The 21,803-nt window shown below is 37.7% G+C and overlaps 1 protein-coding gene across 1 annotated transcript in view; it reads right to left on the reverse strand.

The window, feature by feature from the left end:
* The window catches only part of LOC122791533 (intelectin-1a-like), a 175,315-nt gene that overhangs the window by 32,808 nt on the left and 120,704 nt on the right, over positions 1-21,803 (reverse strand). The window contains exons 7-8 of the mRNA XM_044059275.1: positions 19,631-19,751; positions 1,312-1,415 (exon numbers count right to left, since the gene is read on the reverse strand). Coding sequence (XP_043915210.1) covers positions 1,312-1,415; positions 19,631-19,751 — 225 coding nt within the window. The remainder of the gene's footprint in view (positions 1-1,311; positions 1,416-19,630; positions 19,752-21,803) is intronic.

Genomic DNA, 21,803 nt, shown 5'->3' on the forward strand with positions numbered 1-21,803 from the left:
AAGTGAGAGTTGTTTTGAGTATGTTTGGTGGGTTGGAAGATGAGTAGTTTAGTTTTGTTTGGGTTGAGTATTAATTGGGCTTCAGATAACCAAGTTTCAACAGAGGAAAAGGCTTCCTGTGTGACTTTTTGCAGTTTTGGTAGGGACTGGGCTGAGCAGATGATGGTTGAGTCATCTGCGTATTGTATGAGTGTGCCATGTTTGAAATGTTTTGTAATATTTGTAATGTTTGTAATAAAATCTTCTTCTCTTCCATAACATTCCATCATAAATACTGAAAGTATTCATTTAGCTGCTCTGCTTTTTCATATCTTTTTCTGCTCAAATTGCATTGAGTTTTTATAGCTTAACTATCTATCCCTTATTATTCCCTTGTTCCCTTAAATATCCAAAAAATGTTTATTTCTCTTCTTAACAGAACGGATAGTTTTGTTTGTTTAGGCATGTACCCTCCTTACAGCACTGTTTCATTTTTTTAATGAGAATACTTCTGTGCTTTTCTCTCTCTGTGTTTTATTACACTTCCTAATTGTATCACACTTCCCCCCTTACATTCAAATTAGTTTGCACATAAGACTTGTTGTTTATGTGAAAACAATTGTGCTGTCCTTTTGTTGACTTCTACACAGCTTTTCCCAGGAACTGATTCACTTTGACAGAGTCTGTCTGACTAAAACCAAAAGCCCTCAGTCTTTTTGTCTCAAATTCATCCTTGAGAAAGATTTATGAAGGAAAATAACATGGTTTTACCATACTGACGTAGTACTGAGTCCTCTCAGAAGAGACTTGGCTTAGTCTTTTCATACAGGAAGTGATTCTGTTAGCTGGCACAGAAGGTTAAGGTTGTAAGCTGTAGGTCCAATGATATGGGGTTTGATTCCCTCCTCCTTCATTTGCCTGCTGTGTGGCCTTGAGCAGGTCACTGAACCAGACACTGTTTAAGGACAATTGGGAATTTTGGCTAGTCTTTTCAACTGTCCCTAGGTCTGCAAGCCTCGTAACCACCTATGAACTCTCTAAAAAAAAAAAAAAACCATTAAAAACCTATTTATTACAAATGGGATAATTTTATTTGGAGTTTTGGTTGCTTTCATGATGTCTGATGATGTTGAATCATTGAACTTACTTACCTACTATAATGCAACACTTCTGCTTCTTTCAGTATTATTGTTACATGGTAGAAAAAATTATATGTAGCATCCAAAATGCTAAATGCCTCTGACATCTGAGAAGTGCTACACTATGCAAAAAGTATGCATGTGATCCCCCCTTGGTTTTTGATCACATGATTAATAAACCAGAATAACTTACATGCTCTGTGTTACAGCCGGTGACTTTCACTCCTGAACACATGGCCATTGCTGCTCTTTCATGGTTGAATACGCTAAACTGGACATATCCTGCCACAAACTCAGCTGTAGAGTAAAAAATATATCTCAGTATTTACAATTAGGCATTATCTCAACATGCAGATTGATTATTTTTAGTTCTAGTCTATTGTTATCAAACCTCTTTGCATTGTGAAGTAAGGCTCAGTCATTGTTAGGGCTATTTGTAAGTAATTTGGCTTCTACAGTAAAATTTGAAAAAGCACCCTGTCCACTCTAAACAGATTTTCACACCTTAAAAATAACTATTGTGAAACCAATATAAGTAACATTAAAATGTTACAACAATAAAGAAAGAACATTATAAAAACTAAGCAATACTAATATTTGAATGAGCATTTCAAGCAATATCATTTACACTAAAGTACAATTAATTCTGCTGGAACCACCTTTGGATAATACTTAAGGACCCAGCCTAGCATTGTCTGAGAGGTTTCAGAGTTTAGTTACATGCACAGCCAAGAAAGAAAACACAGTAGTTAAAAGTTAGTACTAAATAGTGTCATTTTAATAAGTGCAGACGTTCAACTGTTTCTAGAGCAAAGGTGGTAAGATTAGCATGTAATCATTCCCACTGATAAATCTAGAAATCAGTTAAGGCAGCAAGTCCAACAATCAAATCATAGTCACTGGTGGCATAGACAGGAGCAAACATTTTATATCAGAAAGTTAGCTAGAATGTAACGCAGCCAACAAAAATAAATGTGTCCTTCAGTTCTGTCTGCAAATCCTCAATAAATATAGGACCTATTACCAGTTAAAGACTCTAACCTGAACTAAGCAACCTTCATGCTTCAACATACTTACCCCATCACTGTATTGCTATGCCATACTTACCCCATCACTGTACTGCTTTGTCATACTTACCCCATCACTGTACTGCTTTGTCATACTTACCCCATCACTGTATTGCTGTGCCATACTTACCCCATGACTGTACTGCTTTGTCATACTTACTCCATCACTGTATTGCTCTGTCATACTTACCTCATCACTGTACTGCTTTGTCATACTTATCCTATCACTGTATCTCAGTCATACCTACAGATTTATTCTGTACTTTATTAGCCAACACATTGCGTTATAGATCTTGCAGATTCTGAAAAAATATTGACTCTTTTAGAGCTATTTCATCAGTTATTTGTTTTATAAATCAAGTTCCTCCTTTAAAATTGTCATTTATATAAAGCAGATTCTAATTTTATTGCATTTGCTTTTTCTGGGAATTTTTATGACTTCCTTTCACCAGAGTACTCGTCCCATACTATAACTGCCTGGCTTGCTTAACCAACTCTTGGTACACAAATAATTTTGCCCAGACAAGAAATGAAACAATTGCAAAATTGTCATTTGCTGCAGAATAGTCTGCCTTTTTATGTATTTCACTTTTAACTGATAACACAGCAAGAAGATAACAAATAAACCTAATGCAAGAATTGAAGACAGCAATAAAAACAGGGTTTGCCCTTCATTTACTATTCTAGGCCTACTTTACAGTATTGTAAACATACCTATTTTCAGATTTCCTTTTGAAAGGAAGACTAATGTCATTTTCACCTGCAGTATGTTTATGACTGGTTATTGATGTTACGGAACCACTTACCATCACTTTGTGATTGGTAACTGATGTTACGGAACCACTTACCATTACTTTGTGATTGGTTACTGATGTTATGGAACCACTTACCCTCATCATTACTACCACCCTACACATAAAATAATTAAAGGAAAAGGATAATGCTGCAGGCTTCATATGGCAAGACAAGATAGACTGGGGGAGAATTTCAGGCTACCCATCCAATTATCTAGGTTGACCTGGGTAGTGGCAAGGGTGCTACTCTGCTTGACATGTAATGGAAGTTTGTTCCAGAATAGAGGAATACATTGGGGTATGAATCTGTCATGCTAACGTGTCTTATTTATCTGTTGATGGAGGTTTTCTTCCTTTAGCCGAATATTTGAGGTATCATTGGTGCTGAGAAGGAATGGGAGGTCAAATAAGGCTTGATCTTTCACAGCTTGAAAGGCTAGCACAGATCTCCATGGAGCAGTCTGTAAAAGACCGAGTACAGAGAAATGGCTTTGAGGCCACTGATCTCTTTAGATATGAATCTATGTCTGAGGTCTCTCAAGTTGTGTGAAATGCTTTAAACAAATACTGCCAAAAGGTGAATTATATTTAATATTGGGTCTGATAAGATACAAATAAAGGGGAATTAAAACTTCTTTGGATATAGTGGAGCTGTCTTTGAAAATTAGATGAACCAGATATAAGGCTTTCCAAATTAATGTGGAGGCATGGTGGTCAAATGATAAGCAATTATCAACAAGAATGATTTGAGGGGTGCATCAACTATATGGTAAATTAAACAATTTTGTTTACCAAAATGAACTATGCAATATTTTTCTTCATTTAATTTGAGACCAATATCCTTGCACCATTTGTTAACATGGCCCATGTTGAAGCAATTGTGAGACAGTTGAAGCTCGAACAACCCTTAATTTGCAGTCATCAACAAACTTAGTTAACCATAGGCCAGGAGTGCTAGCCAAGGAGAGAGACCAAAACTGTGCCCTGTGGTAACCACTGGTAACTTTTTTTTTTGCTTTCAGAAGTGGCACCAGCAAGTCTAACCACATACATTGTGTCAGACAACCAGTATTTACAAGTTTATTTGTGCTGTGTTGTAGTATAACGGATTCTCATTCGTCCTATAAACATTTCTCCATCAACTAACTCTTTGGAAATTTTTTCAGTATGCAAAACTGTGGGAAGTGATCAACACTGAAAAGTACAGAATCCATGTTGTATAGTCTGTGGTCATGAAGGATGAAACAACATGATATTTGAATAGGCCATGATATTTTCATGATCTGTAGCAGGGAAGCAACAAAAACTGATAGATACTTAAGGTTTTCTGGGCACTAAACAAAATGTTGGTGTTATTACAAGTAGAAAGTATAACTCTAGAATGAGGTTAACTGCATTGGAAAGTAAAAGTTCTCACTCATTGTTCAGATTAAAACACATCGAGATGTGCAGCACCAAGCTGTTCCATCGATCTGATTTGTGCACGACAAATATGACATGTTTTCACACTTACTTAAAGAGCACCAAAGTTTACAGTATGTCTGAATGTCAACAATCACCCAGAATGTTGATGCAGTCTTGCATTACTGCATTTCTCAGTATGGTTTATTAATGGAACTACCTAAAACTGTTGCTTGAAGATTATTGGTAATGTCATATGTCTGTACTTGAGCTTTAATGTCAGCTTTCAGCAGTATGATATTATGAGTGTAAATGGATGGTTTAGTAAATGTGCTATTAATATTATGATTGAATTGTTCTGTCACCGTGTCAAGTTTAGGTGCACCAGGAACAAGTGCTGTAGTGTTGACTCTAACCATAATCAAACAGAAAAACTGTATTCAAAATGCATTGCAACTTGCAACCATTCAAACAGCTGAAGGTATCAAAACCACAGTTCAAATACTTATTGAATTATTTGCTAAAGGCCAGGCTAGATTATGAGAGTATTGAGGAATGCTTGTCCAAGCTTGAATGGACTAAAAAATACAGTGCACAATGGTGGATCAGAATACATAAACTGATGAATTTGTAAGAGGATTTGAGGTAGGTGTTTCTAATTTTGGATCAAGATGATGCTGGAGAAGGCTTTCTATCTGTGGGTCGACATAACTAGATGCTGATCACAACAATGGCGGAATGTGAATGTTGAAGGATTATGCTTTGACGGAAGGCTGTGCGAACACTATATCACTGAAAGCCACTTTCAGCAAATGGGCAGTGTTGTGCTTTTTCCATTGTTATGCGACCATGGAGTTGGTATATATAAATTAGGGGATAGGGTCTCCCCCCACCATGGGGGGGTTCAGGTAGGCTTGCCTCCCTGAAAAAGAAAACTTGAAATAGTATTTGCTGAGAGTGGTTTTCAGCAAATTATATTCATGCATTTGTCAAAGAATAGTCCTTCAACAGATAATCATGAATTCAAGAATCCAAGAGAGGATATTAAGTCATATTCAATGAGCATTATTCCCTAGTCCAACTGCATTTCAGCACATAACTGCTGTCTATGACATAATTGCTTCCCATGTGAATTCATGTGGCATTACTTTATTTTTTACCTACCAGGGTGCACTGAGTTTGGAAAGTGGACTAGAGTAGAGTTATTTCTTTTATTGTTTTGTATTATATAATACTTTAATCAGATATTTTTACAGTAACATGACAGAAGGAAGTGGAGTGGAACTATGTCTGTGAGTTTGCCCACTTATTCAGAGGTAAGTGGTGGGCTATTGTTGACTATCTGTCCTTTGCAATACACAGACCATGTCAGGTGTTCAGATTAAGATACACCAAGGGAAAAGGATTAACCTGTGTTTTCTCAGCAGTATCTTCAAAATCAGGCTGATACTCAACAAAGACATGTCCAGTCAAGCCCATGGCACTTCCACAGCTGTGAGAAGCAGAATGGTGTTTTAATTTGAACAATCTCTACTAAAAGTAATTCTGGACAAACAATTACCTGAATGAAAGAAGCATGCACTCCAAACAAACAAAGTAAATGTCATTAGAGCCAAGGGTCTGAGGACTTATATTTGAAGCACTTTGGCAAAAACATCAATTCCATGAAAGGGTTTACAAAGAACCTTTCATTCACATTTTGGGTCAAAAGAAACATAAAGACAAAGACTTCCTGTGATTAGTTCTACCAAACATTGTCCACCACAATTACAGACTCTATAGAATTTATAGAATGTAGCAGATTATGGTACAAGAGGGGCATTAGACAAAGGGCTAGCCATAATGATGAATCCACAGGTGAACCCACAGCCTTGGCATGATGTGAGTGGCTTTAGGACTATACTTGTAGAAAACTGAAAAATCATTGTGTAATAAAACCCTCTACAGTGTACTACAGTGTACTATGAGAATTAACTACTTTCTACTAACAAACGGTCCAGATGTATCACATACTGGGTTGAATAAGGGGCTCTTTCCATTCCCTCTAGCCCTGCTGCCGAAACACTGGGTATCTGCATTTTGCCCCTCTGCCTATAATTGGGACAATTTCACCTGCACTGGGGATAACATTATTTAGGGTCTATACCACATAGTTGAAGTTATGTAACTTCGAACACCTAATGGTCGAACCATTATGTTCGAAGTTACATAACTTTGACTACCTAAAAAAAAAAAAAAAAAAAAACCACAACGGACAACAAAATAAACTGTTGTAAGCAGGGGGACAAGCCCTCCTGCACCCCCCACTACTTAAATATACCAACGTCAAGATCACACCATATTGAAGTGAATGGAAACCTCCACCTATGGAGATTTCCATTCACACGCTCGAACTTTTACAAATTCAAACATATGGTCTCGACCATATGTGGTTTGAACTTGTAAAAGTTCGATGACGTGATAGGAACCCCATTATTTACACAGCCACCTCTAGGTGCAATTGCCAGTTGTGTGGAATTTTGTATAAGTTGTAATACAAACAATGTTTTCATATCTGTGCTAGAAAACCTTTCAGGAAGCTGTCCAGCAGAATTGACAATCCACAGTATGCGGTGAGAAATCAGATGGCAAACAATACCTTATTTAAGCACAGCCTTTTATGGCTTTTCATAAATTTCATCAAGTTTCACATCTTCTTTACAATCCAAACAGTCCTCTAGGGTGACTATAATTCAACATTGTATAAAAGGAGTTGCCATTTCAGATTCAGTTCGACTCCTGTTACCCCCTCCCCCAAGTTCAACAAAAGTATCTTTGCAAACCCTGTCAGGACCTGAATCACACTGCATGTCACATCAAATGACGTACCATTATGTGCTCTATTTTTTATATTAGCTATTTATCTATTTAGGGCTTCAGAGACAGACTGTTGAGCACCACAGCTTTTTTTTTCTTCAGTTAGTCTCTGAGCTGCGTGCAAACGAATTACTTTTATTTATATATTTCATCTTATTGTTTTTTGCTTGTTATCTTATGTTGTTCTTAAATGCTGCTTAATTCTTGTTTGTTTCATTTACAGTGCTCAGAATAACTATTCACCTTTTGTTGGTTTCACTTCTAAGCTCACCAACTGTTTTTTTTTCAATCACTGGTCACTATCAGGCTCCTTAATAAGGGTGGTAGGTTGGTTTACACATTTATATTGTTCAGGGACCACCCTGTACCCATACCTCTGTCTATCATACAATCATGACTTCCTGATATGCTTTCCATAACTCTCCAATCAGCTGGCTTCCCTTTAGGTGTTGTAGTGCCTTATCTTCCTCATGTAGAATGGGTGTCACCTCACAGTACTAAGCCATCTACTATTAACTTATTGGTCAGTGCAGGTAGTAGGTCTACTTCAATGACATGATTTCAGTTTAGGTACCAGCTGTTATGCCTCCTCATTTCAACAAATGGCTAGATGTAGTAACCTCCATGATCTTTTCTTTTTCCAGCCTATGCTTATATTCCCCTTGTTTTTTTATGTTTTTAGTCTCACATTTCAATCTGGCTATGAAATCGCATTCAGCAGTTTCTGCAGCATGTATGATACCATTTTGTTATCTCATTTTCTGACATCTGTTTCAAAACTCCTGCTGCAGCACTATTGTTGCCACTGGCTGTCCCTCTCTGTGTCCTTCAATCTTTAAGTCTGAGTCCTAAGGCTGTCTTACTTTGCACTTTTGGTTTGTTTCCAGCCTATGTCCCATTCCATCTTTCTTCCTTTATTTATTTATTTTGCCTCTCAGTTCAGTTTGACTTTGTTGCCATGCATTTTGCTTCCAGCAGTGTGCATGACATCTGCTTCCCAATTCCTACCATGGCACTATCTTCACTGCTGTCTAGCCCCTCCCCCTTCAACATCCATTGATGTTTAGCTTTCCATTCTCAGATTAGTTTACTCTTCATTGACCATGTTTCTATTGGTTTGCTTAGTTTCTCTCCCTTGCCTGGTTGGCTGCTTTAATTCTACTTGCAGTTCACTCCTTGTTTCATCGCTTGGTTCTTCATTGGTCATGTCTCTCCTTCTCTCTCTCTCTCTACTTGGTTCAGGTCCACACTATTTGGTTCTCAACTAGCAACCACCAAATCAAACCATTCCTTGTCAGAATGTCTGCTTCCAGCTCTTCAAGGGTTTGAGAGGAGTCCTTATCAAACTACCCCTACCCCTCTTTCCTTAATGCTTCACAATGGTTGATTGGCCACACTCTTTTTAATGAGGGAGCAACACATACATTAGATCAGCTGTCTTCTTTGAATTTTACCATATCCTAGTACCCTGGGAACTTAGTCCAAGCACAAGAACAACTCCCAAGTCATTTTCATGGCTGCTGGAGTTGGAAGCTTCTCCTACCTCTAGCTCTGGCTTCTTGGCCATTGTGTGGTGATGGAACTAATGCAGTGGGTGGCTGCATGTCACCATGTGCATTACTTCACACATGAGACAACTCTTTGGTCATTAGAATTCTTTGGCAACCAGTTCTAGCCCCTAGTTTCTTACTGCCTTACAAGCAAGCTTCCTATACTGTCATTCACCATCTCCAGCTTTTCTCTTTGAGCTCACTGGGTTCTGTGCCCCAGAATAAACCAAAAAGCACCAACAGGATAACCACAAAAACAGGAGTAGATGGTAGAATGTGCTCCAATACGAACTTTAATAAGATCATTAGTGCTTTCATTAAGTAAAATGCAAAACTTCATCAGATCAACAACAGCATTCATTGTTATTGAGCAGGTACTACCAAATGAGGGGGGGGGTCCATGGAAATTGCTATTGGAAAAGAAGGAATTATTTTGGATTTTACACTTAGCCACTGTCGGCTATCCTGGCCTCAGTGAAGTAGTATCTATTGGCTGTGTCCTGAAACTTAAAGCACAGTGTAGATAGATTAATTCATCATTTTTATTGTATATAATATATTATCCTATTTCATTAACATAAATTTTAATATTTTCTGTATTCATATTTTATGGATATTATGTTTCTGATTTATTATGGATATTTATGTTTTTATTCTAGATGTATGTGGGTTGTTGTTTTGGGACCTACCAGTTTTATGTTTTTCTGTTTCTTTAAAATTTGATATGGAAGCGTCATGTGATTTTCCTGGTTTAGATAAAATGGGAACATGGGAATGCTGTTGTTGATCTGATGAAGTTTTGTATTTTACTTAACGAAAGCGCTAATCATCTTATTAAAGTTCGTATTGGAGCACATTCTACCATCTACGCCTGTTTCTGTGCCCCAGAATAGTTGGATCGCCTACTGCCCTTCTCACTGGTCATTTAGTGATAGCTTCTAACTCCTTTTGGGTGATACAAGATTGTTAAGCTATTTTCTCTCAGCTACAAATGAACTCTACTCTGTCCCCACTGATTCAGTCAAAACAATTGCTTATCTTTGTTTGGCTATTCCATTCAGTGGCTCCACTGGATGAATATGAGCTATGGCTAACCTCCCACTGGTCTTTTGTTTTCATCTTTTTTGTTTAATTACTTACTATTGGTCTGTCTGAACTCAAAGTAAGCTGGTCTGAACTCAAAGTAGGCTGGTCTCTTTGGTTGTTAAAATGTGGTACAGTTTAAGTTCCAAGGCCCTTGAACCCTTTTTGTTGATATAATCTGATGAAGCCTTGATTAAGAAACATTTAAGTACCGCCTATAAAACACAGCAAGTTTTTCTCTACCACCAACTTGTGTGTGTTTTATTAATCTCACACATAGGTTCATAGGTTCATAGGTTCATACTAGGCTATCTGCCCTAGGGCATTTATAAGCCTAGCCAGAGTGTGTATGGCTTTCGCCACCCATTTTAAATTAATTTTGCTATGCCCTTTTTCGAGGTTAGTATACTGTGCCTCTGTCTAACAGTGACACAGAAGTGATACCCAGGGTAAACCTACAATCTCCCATCCACTCATCAGGATTCCTCTTGAAGAGAGTCAATGAGGGACTCTGCCTAACCTGGACTGGGATTTTATTCCAGAGTGAAGGGAGCCTCTGGGTTATGAATCTGTCCCTCCAGCATGTCCTATTTATTTCTGTGCTGAGGTTCAAGTCTCTCGAGCATGTAGCTTGATGGGATTTGGATTTTCTGAGGTGCAGCATGTCCATTAATTCCGGGTTGGACATGGCTTTATACGTCAGGCACAGATCGCCTCTGAGCAGGTGGTATGCCACTGAGTAAAGCTGGAGTTTCTTTAACCGGGCAGCATATGGCATCTGTTTGAGCCCTTTGATCCTCTTGGTGAGGTACTTTTGGGGTCTTTCCAGTTGCTGCAGGTGTCTGGTAAGGTACATCCCAAAAGGGCATTGTACTCAATTATGGGCCTGATGAGGGATGAGTAAAGAGGCATGATGACCTCCCCTGATCTAGATGTGAATCCCTTCATGATTAGGTGAGCTATATAAAATGTTTTTCTAACCACTTTGGCCACATGGTTGTCAAATGAGAGATTGCTATCAACTTGGGTCCCCAGGTCCCTAATTACTTCTTCTGTACTTAATGGATTACCACCTATGTGGTAATTTGTGGGCACTTTGTTTTTGCCAAAGGGGATGACTATACACTTTTTGGCGTTTAGCTTGAGGCCATGGCTCTGACACCAGTTGACTGTTTCTCTGAGGCCCTTTTGGAGGATGCTTGTGTCGGCTGGTCTTTCCAGTTGCTGCAGGTGTCTGGTAAGGTACATCCCAAAAGGGGCATTTTCAGTCTGACACCAATAAGATTTTTACAAAAGTACCATATGCTAATTGAAAATCACACTGTGGTACATTTTGCTGTCTGTACATTTTTTACTGGTGTTTATCTATGTAAAACAGAAATGTTTGCACAACTGAAAATCTGAATATGTGTCTGGCATTAGGAATAACAATGTAGTATTGCTCTATACAAACATACAAATGAAATTCAACTTGATTGTAAGCTTAGATTTCAGGGGTTACACAAGTTGTTCAAATCTCCCCATTTTGTAGACATATCAGTTCAGTTGATTTATGCTAAAATGAGATGACAAACTGAGATACATGTATATGTAAATGCTGGTGTTTGAATACAGATCTATCTGTAAACCTCTTTGATAAGGTAAAGCTGTCAAGAAGCCCACAGTCTTATGATTTGCATTGTTTATGTCTAGGAGGTGATTTTTATTTTTTTCTACTATAAATAGGTGTGCTTTTTTATTAGTTACATTATTACCTGAAGAAGAATGAGTTAATTAAAAATCTTGTATATACAGATTAGTAGCTATACGTTGACTGATAGAGTTGGCAAAACATTTTGTTTGTTTAATATAGGGCCAGATTCCCAAAGAGTTGCTCTCAGTGTAAGTCTGCCCTGATTCTGGAAGATTTGCTCTTAGTGTAAATGACAACTTTGGTTCGTAGGTTTGTAGGTTGGTACTAGGCTATCGGCCCTAGGGCCTATACAAGCCTAGCCATAACAATTCCCTGGCTATTTCTTCCCACACTATTTACTTCCCTGGACCCCTGTCTAGCAGGGCAACTGACGTGATCCCTGGGGTGAATTTCCTTTCTCCCATCCAATCATCAAGGTTCCTTTTGAAGAGGGCCAAAAAGGCCCTCTGCTTGACATGTATGGGCAGTCTATTCCAGAGTCTGGGGAGTGTCTGGGTCAGGAACCTATCCCTCCAGCATGTTTTGTTTATTGTGATGACAAGATTTAGATCCTTGGAGCATGTGGCTCTGAGGGATTGGGATTTCTTAAAGTGTAGCATGTCCAACAGCTCTGGGTTTGACATGGCCTTGTATGTTAAGCAGAGATCGTCTCAGAGTAGACAATATGCAACAGAGTATAGCTGGAGTTTTTTAAGGCGGTCAGCACAGAGCATCTGCTTTAGGCTTGTGATTCTTTTAGTGAGGTATTTCTGCGGCCTTTCCAGTTGTTGCAGATGTCTTGTGAGGTACATACCAAATGGGGCATTGTACTCTATAATGGGTCTAATGAGGGATGAGTACAGTGGGACAATGACCTCCTTTTTTCTGGATGAAAAGCCCTTTGTGATGAGGTGTGCCACATAGAAGGATTTCCTGACTGTTGTGGCGATGTGGTTATTGAAGGTGAGACCACTGTCCACCTGTGTCCCTAAGTCTCTTATCGCATTTTTGGTGTATTTAACGTAAGGCCTTACACTGATATCAAGTCTTTTGGAATCAGGCCCATAGACTTAAACTCTTCAGAAAAATGATGTTACAAAGATATTGGTACTTATAATTATTTTATAGAAACTATCAGACTTTGTACAAATGCCTTCAGAAGAAACCAAGATCGTTGTAAGTACTGGGTGATAAGATTTCTAGCAATACTTAGTAATTTCTCCTTTTTCATGTAATAAATTTATTAGGCCTGTTGTTGAATTGCCAAAAAAGATTACCTCTGACAGGAGGCATCCAATGTTTGGACCTTTGTGCTTTCCTGTCATTTTTAGTTCTGGAAATAGCGTTTACAGAATCATAAGAGCATTTAAGGTCTTGAATGGTGCCAAGGTTTCAGCAGTTTGGAACAATGTAAATACTGCTTTTTTAGAATCTAAAGGAAAGAAGAAAAAAGCAGATACTGGCCACCACGCTGAACAGCTTCAAAACTTGTATTTAAAACACAAAAACACAGGAATGAGTGCTTTTGGGACCAAGCCCTTCTTCAGATACAAAAAACTCAAGTAAAACTGCAGTTATTATATAGCTCTTCAGTTAACATTCAGTACCGCACCCTCCTTTTCTTTAGTGCAGGTCTTAAAGGTATAACCCCATTTAAACCTGGGGTTTTGTATGTTGCTAGCTCAATGATCCATTTAGTTTCATTCAACTCTGTCTCATTAATCATATCACCCCCCCTTTTGTTTTTATTTACACGTTGTATAACCATAAACTTGAACTTATGATTTGCATACCTAGAAATGTGCTGGAAAAGGGCATTATGTTCATGTTTTAATATTACACAGGACAAATGGTTCAAAATTCTGTTTTTCAGCATGCAGTTAGTTTTTCCTACATAGAATGAGCGGCAGTCCTGACAGACAGCCAGGTAAACAACATTCTTTATTCTACAATCTACATACAAATCAGAACAATATTGTTTTCCTGATACAGGGTGTACATAGGATTCTGCGTCCACAATGTACTCACATGCTTTGCAATTTCTGCACTTTTGTGTACCTGCACATTGTGTAAAATTATTCCTGCTTTTTTCTGTCTTCCTTTCATGACATAATAAATTATTCAGATTTTTATTTCTTCTAAAGCCAAAAACTGCCTGAGGATTAGTTTGGGTGGGACTGCTACTGATTTGAGGTATATTACCTACTATGGGAGTAGGATGAGTTGGGTCAGAATTTGGATGAATGTCACTGTTTAATTTTATTGACATGTACATATAATATTGTGGGCATAACTTTTTGGCTTGGTTTTAGGCCTAGAGTTATGATAAAGTAGGAATCATCATTGCTTTAAGACAGTATACTTGAATATATGGCTATACATAGATATGGGGAGATGGCAACATGGGAAGAGTTATGGTAGGGCAGTTCTGTATAATGGTGGTGTTCTTGGGGTGTGTATATTGGATAGAGATGAAATATTATATGTGGTACGATGGAGAGAGATAGCTGTAGTGATAAGTGTTGTGCAATCGCTATGTGCAGTCTGGTGGAGGAGTAGATGTAAACAATGTCTTATCTACTACCATATGGATAATATTAAGTATGTAAGGGAAAGGAAGTCTAGAAAAGTATTAATGACTGTGTCAGAAGGAAGGAAGTTATAAGTCTGGGAGGGTTTTAGTGTTTACATTCATCTGATAAGTTGAGCAGTGGGAATTTGCTATAGGAATGAGTCTGCAGGTATGAGACAATGTTGCAATGTGGATGCAGATGGGGACGGCCAATTACTATAAATATTTTCCTATAAGGAAAGAATGGGTGAAAGGTACAGGTAATAGTCAGAGTATAAAACTTGTTATGAGATGTTTCTCAGATAACTGAATATCTGGGGGAGTGGAGAGAGAGAGAGACAGAGAGAGAGAGAAACAGAGAGAGAGAGAGACAGAGACAGAGAGAGAGAGAGAGACAGAGAGAGAGAGAGAGAGAGAGAGACAGAGAGACAGAGAGAGAGAGAGACAGACAGAGACAGAGAGAGATGGAGTTATATATGTGTTAGAGTGCATGTTTACTTTAAGGGGCATGCTGGGTAGGAGGAAGGGGATGAGAAGGAAGAGAATAAAAGTAACTAGATGAAGGGTCATAGGGGAATTGGAGGTGGGAGAAGAGTGGGCTAGAGACACACATAGTGGAGTGAGTTAATCTGTATACTCACACAATGAGTTAAGATCTGAAAGACCAGCAGAATGGTATTACACCAGCCACATTTAGTAAGTAGTTTAGTTGTGTTGTAACACTGTAAAAGTGTGCTAAACTAGATGCACCGAGCAATAGAATGTGAAATTATTTGCAAGGAATATGTCCTTGCAGATGATGTTTCCAAAATCCAATCAAAAACTGAGTGCTTTAAAAAAACAAGCACATTTGTTACTAATACACATCCATCTTTGAATGCGCTTATTAATTTAAGAGAACATGAGTTTGAGATGCTTTACAGACAAGACATAAAATAGTATATTATAACTTAATTGTTAGTGAGTGTGAGGCCCTATAGGACCTGTGAGAAGGACCTTTTTTAGAGATTTGTCCCATGGACAAAGGTGTTGGAACAGAAGTCATAGACAGACAGTTTTACATAGAAAGAATGTTTGATAGGTTAAATGATAGTACTACCTATATGTGTCTTTATAAATTTCAAGTAACTGGTTTGATTAAAAAGTACACTTTTTATTTATGATCTGCCTATGACAGGATTCATAACAGAATATCTTTATGAATATTTTATTGTTGAGCATCCTCTTGTCCCATTTTATATGACCCGCCTAAAGTACATAAAAATGTAGCTAGCCATCCCATGATGCCTATCATTTCTTGTAAAGGTTGGCTGACTGAGCCCCTCTCTATTTATATACAGAAGATGTTATGGCCATTATTAGAAAAGGTCAAAACTGTTCTGAAGGACACAATTTTTTGAATGATCTATATGAATGGTAAAGAGTGTTTGATAGGTCATGCAATGTATTGTTCGTGACACTTGATGTTAATTCACTTTTCATGGTCATACCAAATGAGGCAGGAATTGAAAGCATCAGACTGTTTTTATCTAGGAATGCTGGTATATCTAATACTAAAGTTATGTTGATTTGTAGCCTATCAGAATTAATTCTGGAGAATAATGTTTTTTTATGTTTGAGAGTAAATTCTATCTACAGTGGTGGTTTGCGCCAACAGTTATGCTAATGTGGTCTTAGCGTACTGGGAATCTGAACATGTTCTGAATAGTAACCTGTTTACTGATAATATCTGTTTTGATTGGCGCTTTCTAGATGATGTTTCTTTGGTATAGAGGGGAATGCCACAAACGTTGCATGAGTTTATTGATTTTTTTTACATAACACTACATCATTTCTTAAGTTCACATGTAAGTGGTCCGACAGTTTTATTGTGTTCTTAGATGTAACAGTTAATAAGAATTCTTTAGGTCAGTTAGGTACTGCTATTTTCAAGAAAGCCTGTAAAAAGAATAACATTTTACATAAATCAAGTATGCACCCGAGTCATGTTTCCAAGAATGTTCTGAAAGGTTAATTTATGAGGGCTATGAGACTGTGTAACAATAATGATGAGTTGAAAGAAACCTTTGATAAGATGATTAATGATTTACTAGTTAGAGGGCACTCACTGAATTATATACAAGATACTATTACTGAAGTGCAATCGTTAAGACAAACCTATGCTAGACCATATTTTTCAGGCAAGAGGTATTATGACTTGGATGTAGCTGTCAATAATGCACATAGAGATCCTAATATCACTCTGTTGTATTCAAGTGATGTAAGTGTTGTTTGTGATATTAGTAATAGAAATTGGCCTACCCTCATGTCTAATGGAAATATGAAGAAGGTACTGTGTACTAAACCAAAGTTTACATTTAGGAACAGCAAGTCATTAAAGCATCAATTGTGTTATAGACAAAATATGACTGGTCAGCATAGATGTTTTGATCACTTTGTCACTTTTCTGTGCTGATCTTACAGCTTTTGTAAATATATATGTACCACATTATATTTTCAACACTCAGTATCTAGTGTTAAAGTAGACCATAATCTCTCTGCCAACTGTAAGAGTGGCAACTTAATTTACTTGTTGCAATGCACTTTATGCAGCTGTTTTTATACTGGGAAGATGAACTGCACTTCAAAAGAGAGGATCTCTGAACATAATAAAGATATTAGGAAATTGAAGTTGACTAATGCTTTGGTGAAATATGTGGATAGATATGGTGAGAGTCATGAGTTTAAATTTACTGTATTGGTTAATGTGAGCTTAGGGGATGGGGATATTAAGAGTAAAATGGAATGTAATGAATTACAATGGATTTTGTACTTGCAGGCAGACAACAGTCCCAGTTTAAATGAGTCTGAGTCTTTAAAACCAGTACTTAGAATACGTGATTTACTTCATTGATGTTTTTGATTCGTTTTTAAAAGTTGTGAATTGTTTTGTATGTATATGGTCTGATGAATCAGCATTTGTTGTGAAAGCTCTTACCCTTCTTGTATGAAATTTTTTTTGTTAGTTATATAGGCGTTGTGGTCGAGTGTTAGTTTTGCATTTCTCATTAAAGCTAAGAGCTGCTGATGAGCTTCATCCTGTACTTCAGGGTTTGATTCCCTTATCTTGTATTTGTTACTGTTTCAATCTGAGCAAGTAACATGAGAGGCCTGTAGATACGAGTTTAATCCAGATAATGCATGAATAAGACTACAACTACTACTACTAATAATAATGTTATGAGAAAAACTACTCAAAACATGGCAAACTCTAAGTAGCCAATACATTCCTCTCGCACAGTGCCAGACAAGCACTGTGAATATATACCTGTCACCTTTACTCTTTTTCTTTGTACACATATTGACCAGGCCAGAACCTCATTTCCAGCACAAATCACAGAAAGCATATATCAAAGCCAGTAGGTGTGCAGGCAGTAACCACAGCACGACACACCATTGTTTATCCTTGCACCACCTAAACAAATTGGAATTTAGTAAACTATTCTTTTTCAGATAAAATTCACTCATAAACTTCTCTAGTCATCAGATTTGCACAGCTCTGTCTGATACTTATAGTGAACTTAGATCCTGTGGTGGCTGGCTAAATTATGTTCCTAAAACAAGAAATACATTTGGTAATCTGTCTTAATTCTGTTCAAAAACTCTAGAATAAGAACAAATTGCGGTTTAGCATTAAGAAGCCAGCCTTTAAGATAACACTAAAAAAACAAAATAAATAAATAAATACATACATACATACGGTGGTGGTGCTGCGCTAGTGTTGTCGCCTCACAGTAAGACGTCCCATTCGATTCTCAGCTAGAGCGTCTTCTGTGTGGAAATATGCATGAATGGGCATACCTTTGTTGAAGGTTGTGCATCAGATCTGGCAACTCGGCATGTAAAAAATCTACTGCCAATCATTAGCGGACCGGAGTTCCGCTGTGGCGACCCCTTAACCGGGAAAAAGCCGAAAGACACAACATACATACATACATTAAAAGACCAAACTTGTTTGGGCACTACAAAGGTCTAAGAATTGTATGCCTATACCAAAAATGAAATTTGTGCATATAATACCTGGTTTCTACAGATATATGGCATAATTTCTAAAGATTCTACTACACATAGTCATGTCTGTACAACAAGAGGTTATTAAGTTGTATAATCTGAGTAACATGAGAAATGTTAGTGGTATTTGATAACAGAATGAGTTTTACTACAGCATTACAATTTCTTATTTTTATCACACTGCAGTCTAACACAAACTTACATTTCTTTACTGACCAGGCCAAACCGCAGAATGTTTACATATGTTGAAGTCTTTATAGACATCATTCTTACCAACTACTTAGGGATAGATAGTGATCAATAACAAAACTTTTACTCAGTGAAGAAAGAGGTGGTGACCTATCTTTTTATGGCTAACAACCTGAAACACTATATGGAGGATTTGTTGAGTCCCAGATGGTACAAAACACAGAAACTCCTTAGAAGCTACTAGCTGTAGAACAAAAATATAAGGAAATAAATAAATAAACAAACAAACAAAAATAAATAAATAAAAGATAGGCTAAGAAAGCTTGGGGTAATGCAGATGAAGTGCCTGAGAAGGGTGGTATGATGCACACTGCGAAACAGAAGAAATGAGGACAACAGAGCAGAAGCCCAAGTAGTTGTAATTGCAGAGAAGGTAAACAAGAGCAGAGGATGGTGGTTCAAACATATGTGCAAGAAAGCAGAAGAAAGTTTGTTGAAGAAGACTTAGGACAGACAAGAGGAAATCAGGACACCCAGAAAAGAGATGTATGGCTTGTATGAACGAAAACCTGTAACAGTCAGGCATCACTGTCAAAGAAAGTAGGACAGTGGCATTGAAATCAAGAGACACAGATGGCAACAGTTGATACAACAACCCGACCCCATGTAGAAAATGGGGGGTGATGATGATGATGATAATAAACTGCTCAATATTTTCATATTACTGCTGAATTAATGTGAGCTACAGACACAAAGGTGATTGACTTGAGATAAAGCAAAGGAAAGTTAATTCATTTTTGTTTACATTTTATCAGCAACCATTAAACCGAACAGTTTTGTAGATCATCTTCATGGTATGTCTGTGACATCTCCCATGAATCAACAGGTATGCCCTCAACCCCCCCCCCCCCATTATTGGAATATACAGGAAGCATCCTACAAAGCAGTTTGTGGAGTGTGCTGTATATCATTTATTATTATAGCCAGATTAGTGTTTCCTCACCTGGAAGCACAGATATACAGTCACTTTGTTCATGGGGTATGTACTTCTGGTGACACAAGCCCTTATTTTTGGTAGACCCCAGTATGGTCAAGGACAAGCCTGACTTTGTGTCCCCTCCTCACTGTCTATGGGTATATGCCAGTGCGTTGGATGTATTAACTCCACACACAAGTACATATAATCTCCTTTCACTGTTTCTGTAATGTTCTAGAAATTCATTTAAATCTATGGTATAAGATAAACCAGTCCTGAAAAGACACAAATATTGTACATACTTCGCCCATTGGGAGAGTAAAGGTTAGCAGTGGTTGCAGCATTTCCCGTGTCATAAATAATTGGAACAGCAGGTCCATTATTGGTTAGACAGCTCCCTCCATTGTATTTCACAGGATACCTCTACAAAGAAAGAAAAACATTAAAAATACTGATATTTAACCTGACTAAAACGTAACATTAACTCTTTGTTTCGATATTAAATAACATACATTATACCTATATCTGTCGCCATCTAACTACCTATTTATTTATTCTCTAAATTCTTAAAAAATGGAAAACAAAGACCAGAAGAGACCAGAAGAATCTGGTTTTATGCAGCCTCACTACAGTATCTTTAACACATGTGAATCACATGCCACACAGCAGTACATATAATACACCTGAATTATACAGCCTCATTGTAGTACCTCTAATACACCTGAAATATACAGCATCACTGCAGTACCTCTAATATACCTGAATCATACTGTCTCACTGCAGTGCCTCTAATATACCTGAATCATACTGTCTCACTGCAGTGCCTCTAATACACCTGAATTATGCAGCCTCACTGCAGTACCTCTAATACACCTGAATTATACAGCCTCACTGGAAAAACTCTAATTATATCTGAATTATAACGCCTCACTGCAGTATCCCTAATATTTCCAAATCTTGCAGCTTAGCATCTGTACTGTATCTGAGTTATATATCCTCACTGTAGCTCCTGTAATACATTTAATAAATTAATTTATTTATTATTTTATTTATACATATTTGTTTACTAATGAAATTAGTTTGAAGTAGACGGTCTCACTACAATACCTTGAATATCTCTGAATTTCATAGTTTCACTGTGGTACCTCTAATATATCTGAATTATATGGTCTCACTGGAGTACCTCTAAAATATCTGATGTATATAGCCACATTGCAGTACCTGTTATATTTCTGAATGATACGGTCTCACAGCAGTACCTCAGACATATCTGTAGTATACAGCCTCACAGTGTTAGCTCTACTATATCCGAATCATACTGTCTCACTGCAGTATCCATGATATATCTGAAATATATGACCTCACAGCAGTGCTTCTAATGTATCTGAAGTATACAGACTCACAGTAGACCCAATAATATACCTAAATTATACAGCTTCACTGCAGTACATCTAATATACAGTCTCACCATGTTTCCCCTTATACAGCTGAATAATATAGTCACTGCAGTATACTGTCTCACTGCAGTGCATCAAATATATCTGAATTGCACAGCCTCACTGCATTACCTCTAATACACCTTAATTATACAGCCTCACTACAGTACCTCTAAAACACCTAAATTATACAGTCTCTAATACACCTGAATTATACAGCCTCACTGCAGTACATTTAATACACCTAAATTATACAGCCTCACTACAGTACCTCTAATACACTTGAATTATACAGCCTCACACCAGTACCTTTAATACACCTTAATTATACAGCCTCACTGCAGTACCTCTAATACACCAGAATTATACAGCCTCACTGCAGTATCTCTTCTTCTTCTTCTTCTTCTTTTGGCTTTTTCCCGGTTAGGGCCCACCACAGCAGATCACTGTCTGCTCATGATTGGCAGTGGAGTTTTATGGTGTCGAGTTACCAGTCCGGTGCCCAACCTTCCACAGAAGGCACACACATGCATGCAATTACAACTAGGGCCAATTTACCATGTCCAATCCACCTACAGCATGTCTTTGGAATTTGGGAGGAAACTGGAGCACCAGGAGGAAACCCACGTGACCACACGGAGGACATGCAGATACTGCACAGAAGGCTCCCCAGCCAAGGATCAAACCAGAGAACCTCTTGCTGTGAGGCAGCAATGCTAACTGCTGCACCACCATGGCCACTCCACTACAGTACCTCTAAAACACCTAAATTATGCAGCCTCATTACAGTACCTCTAACCCACTTGAATTATACAGCCTCACTGCAGTACCTTTAATACATCTGAATTATACAGCCTCACCTTAGTACCTCTAATATAAATGAATTATACATCCTCAATACAGTACCTCTAATACACCTGAATTATACAGCCTCACTCCAGCACCTTTAATATACTTGAATTATACAGCCTCACTACAGTATCTCTAATACACCTTAATTAAATAGCCTCACTGCAGTATATTTAATACCCCTGAATTA

The sequence above is a fragment of the Protopterus annectens genome, chromosome 17.part0 (genome assembly GCF_019279795.1).
Source record: "Protopterus annectens isolate FY-2018-M chromosome 17.part0, PAN1.0, whole genome shotgun sequence".
NCBI classification, from domain to species: domain Eukaryota; kingdom Metazoa; phylum Chordata; order Ceratodontiformes; family Protopteridae; genus Protopterus; species Protopterus annectens.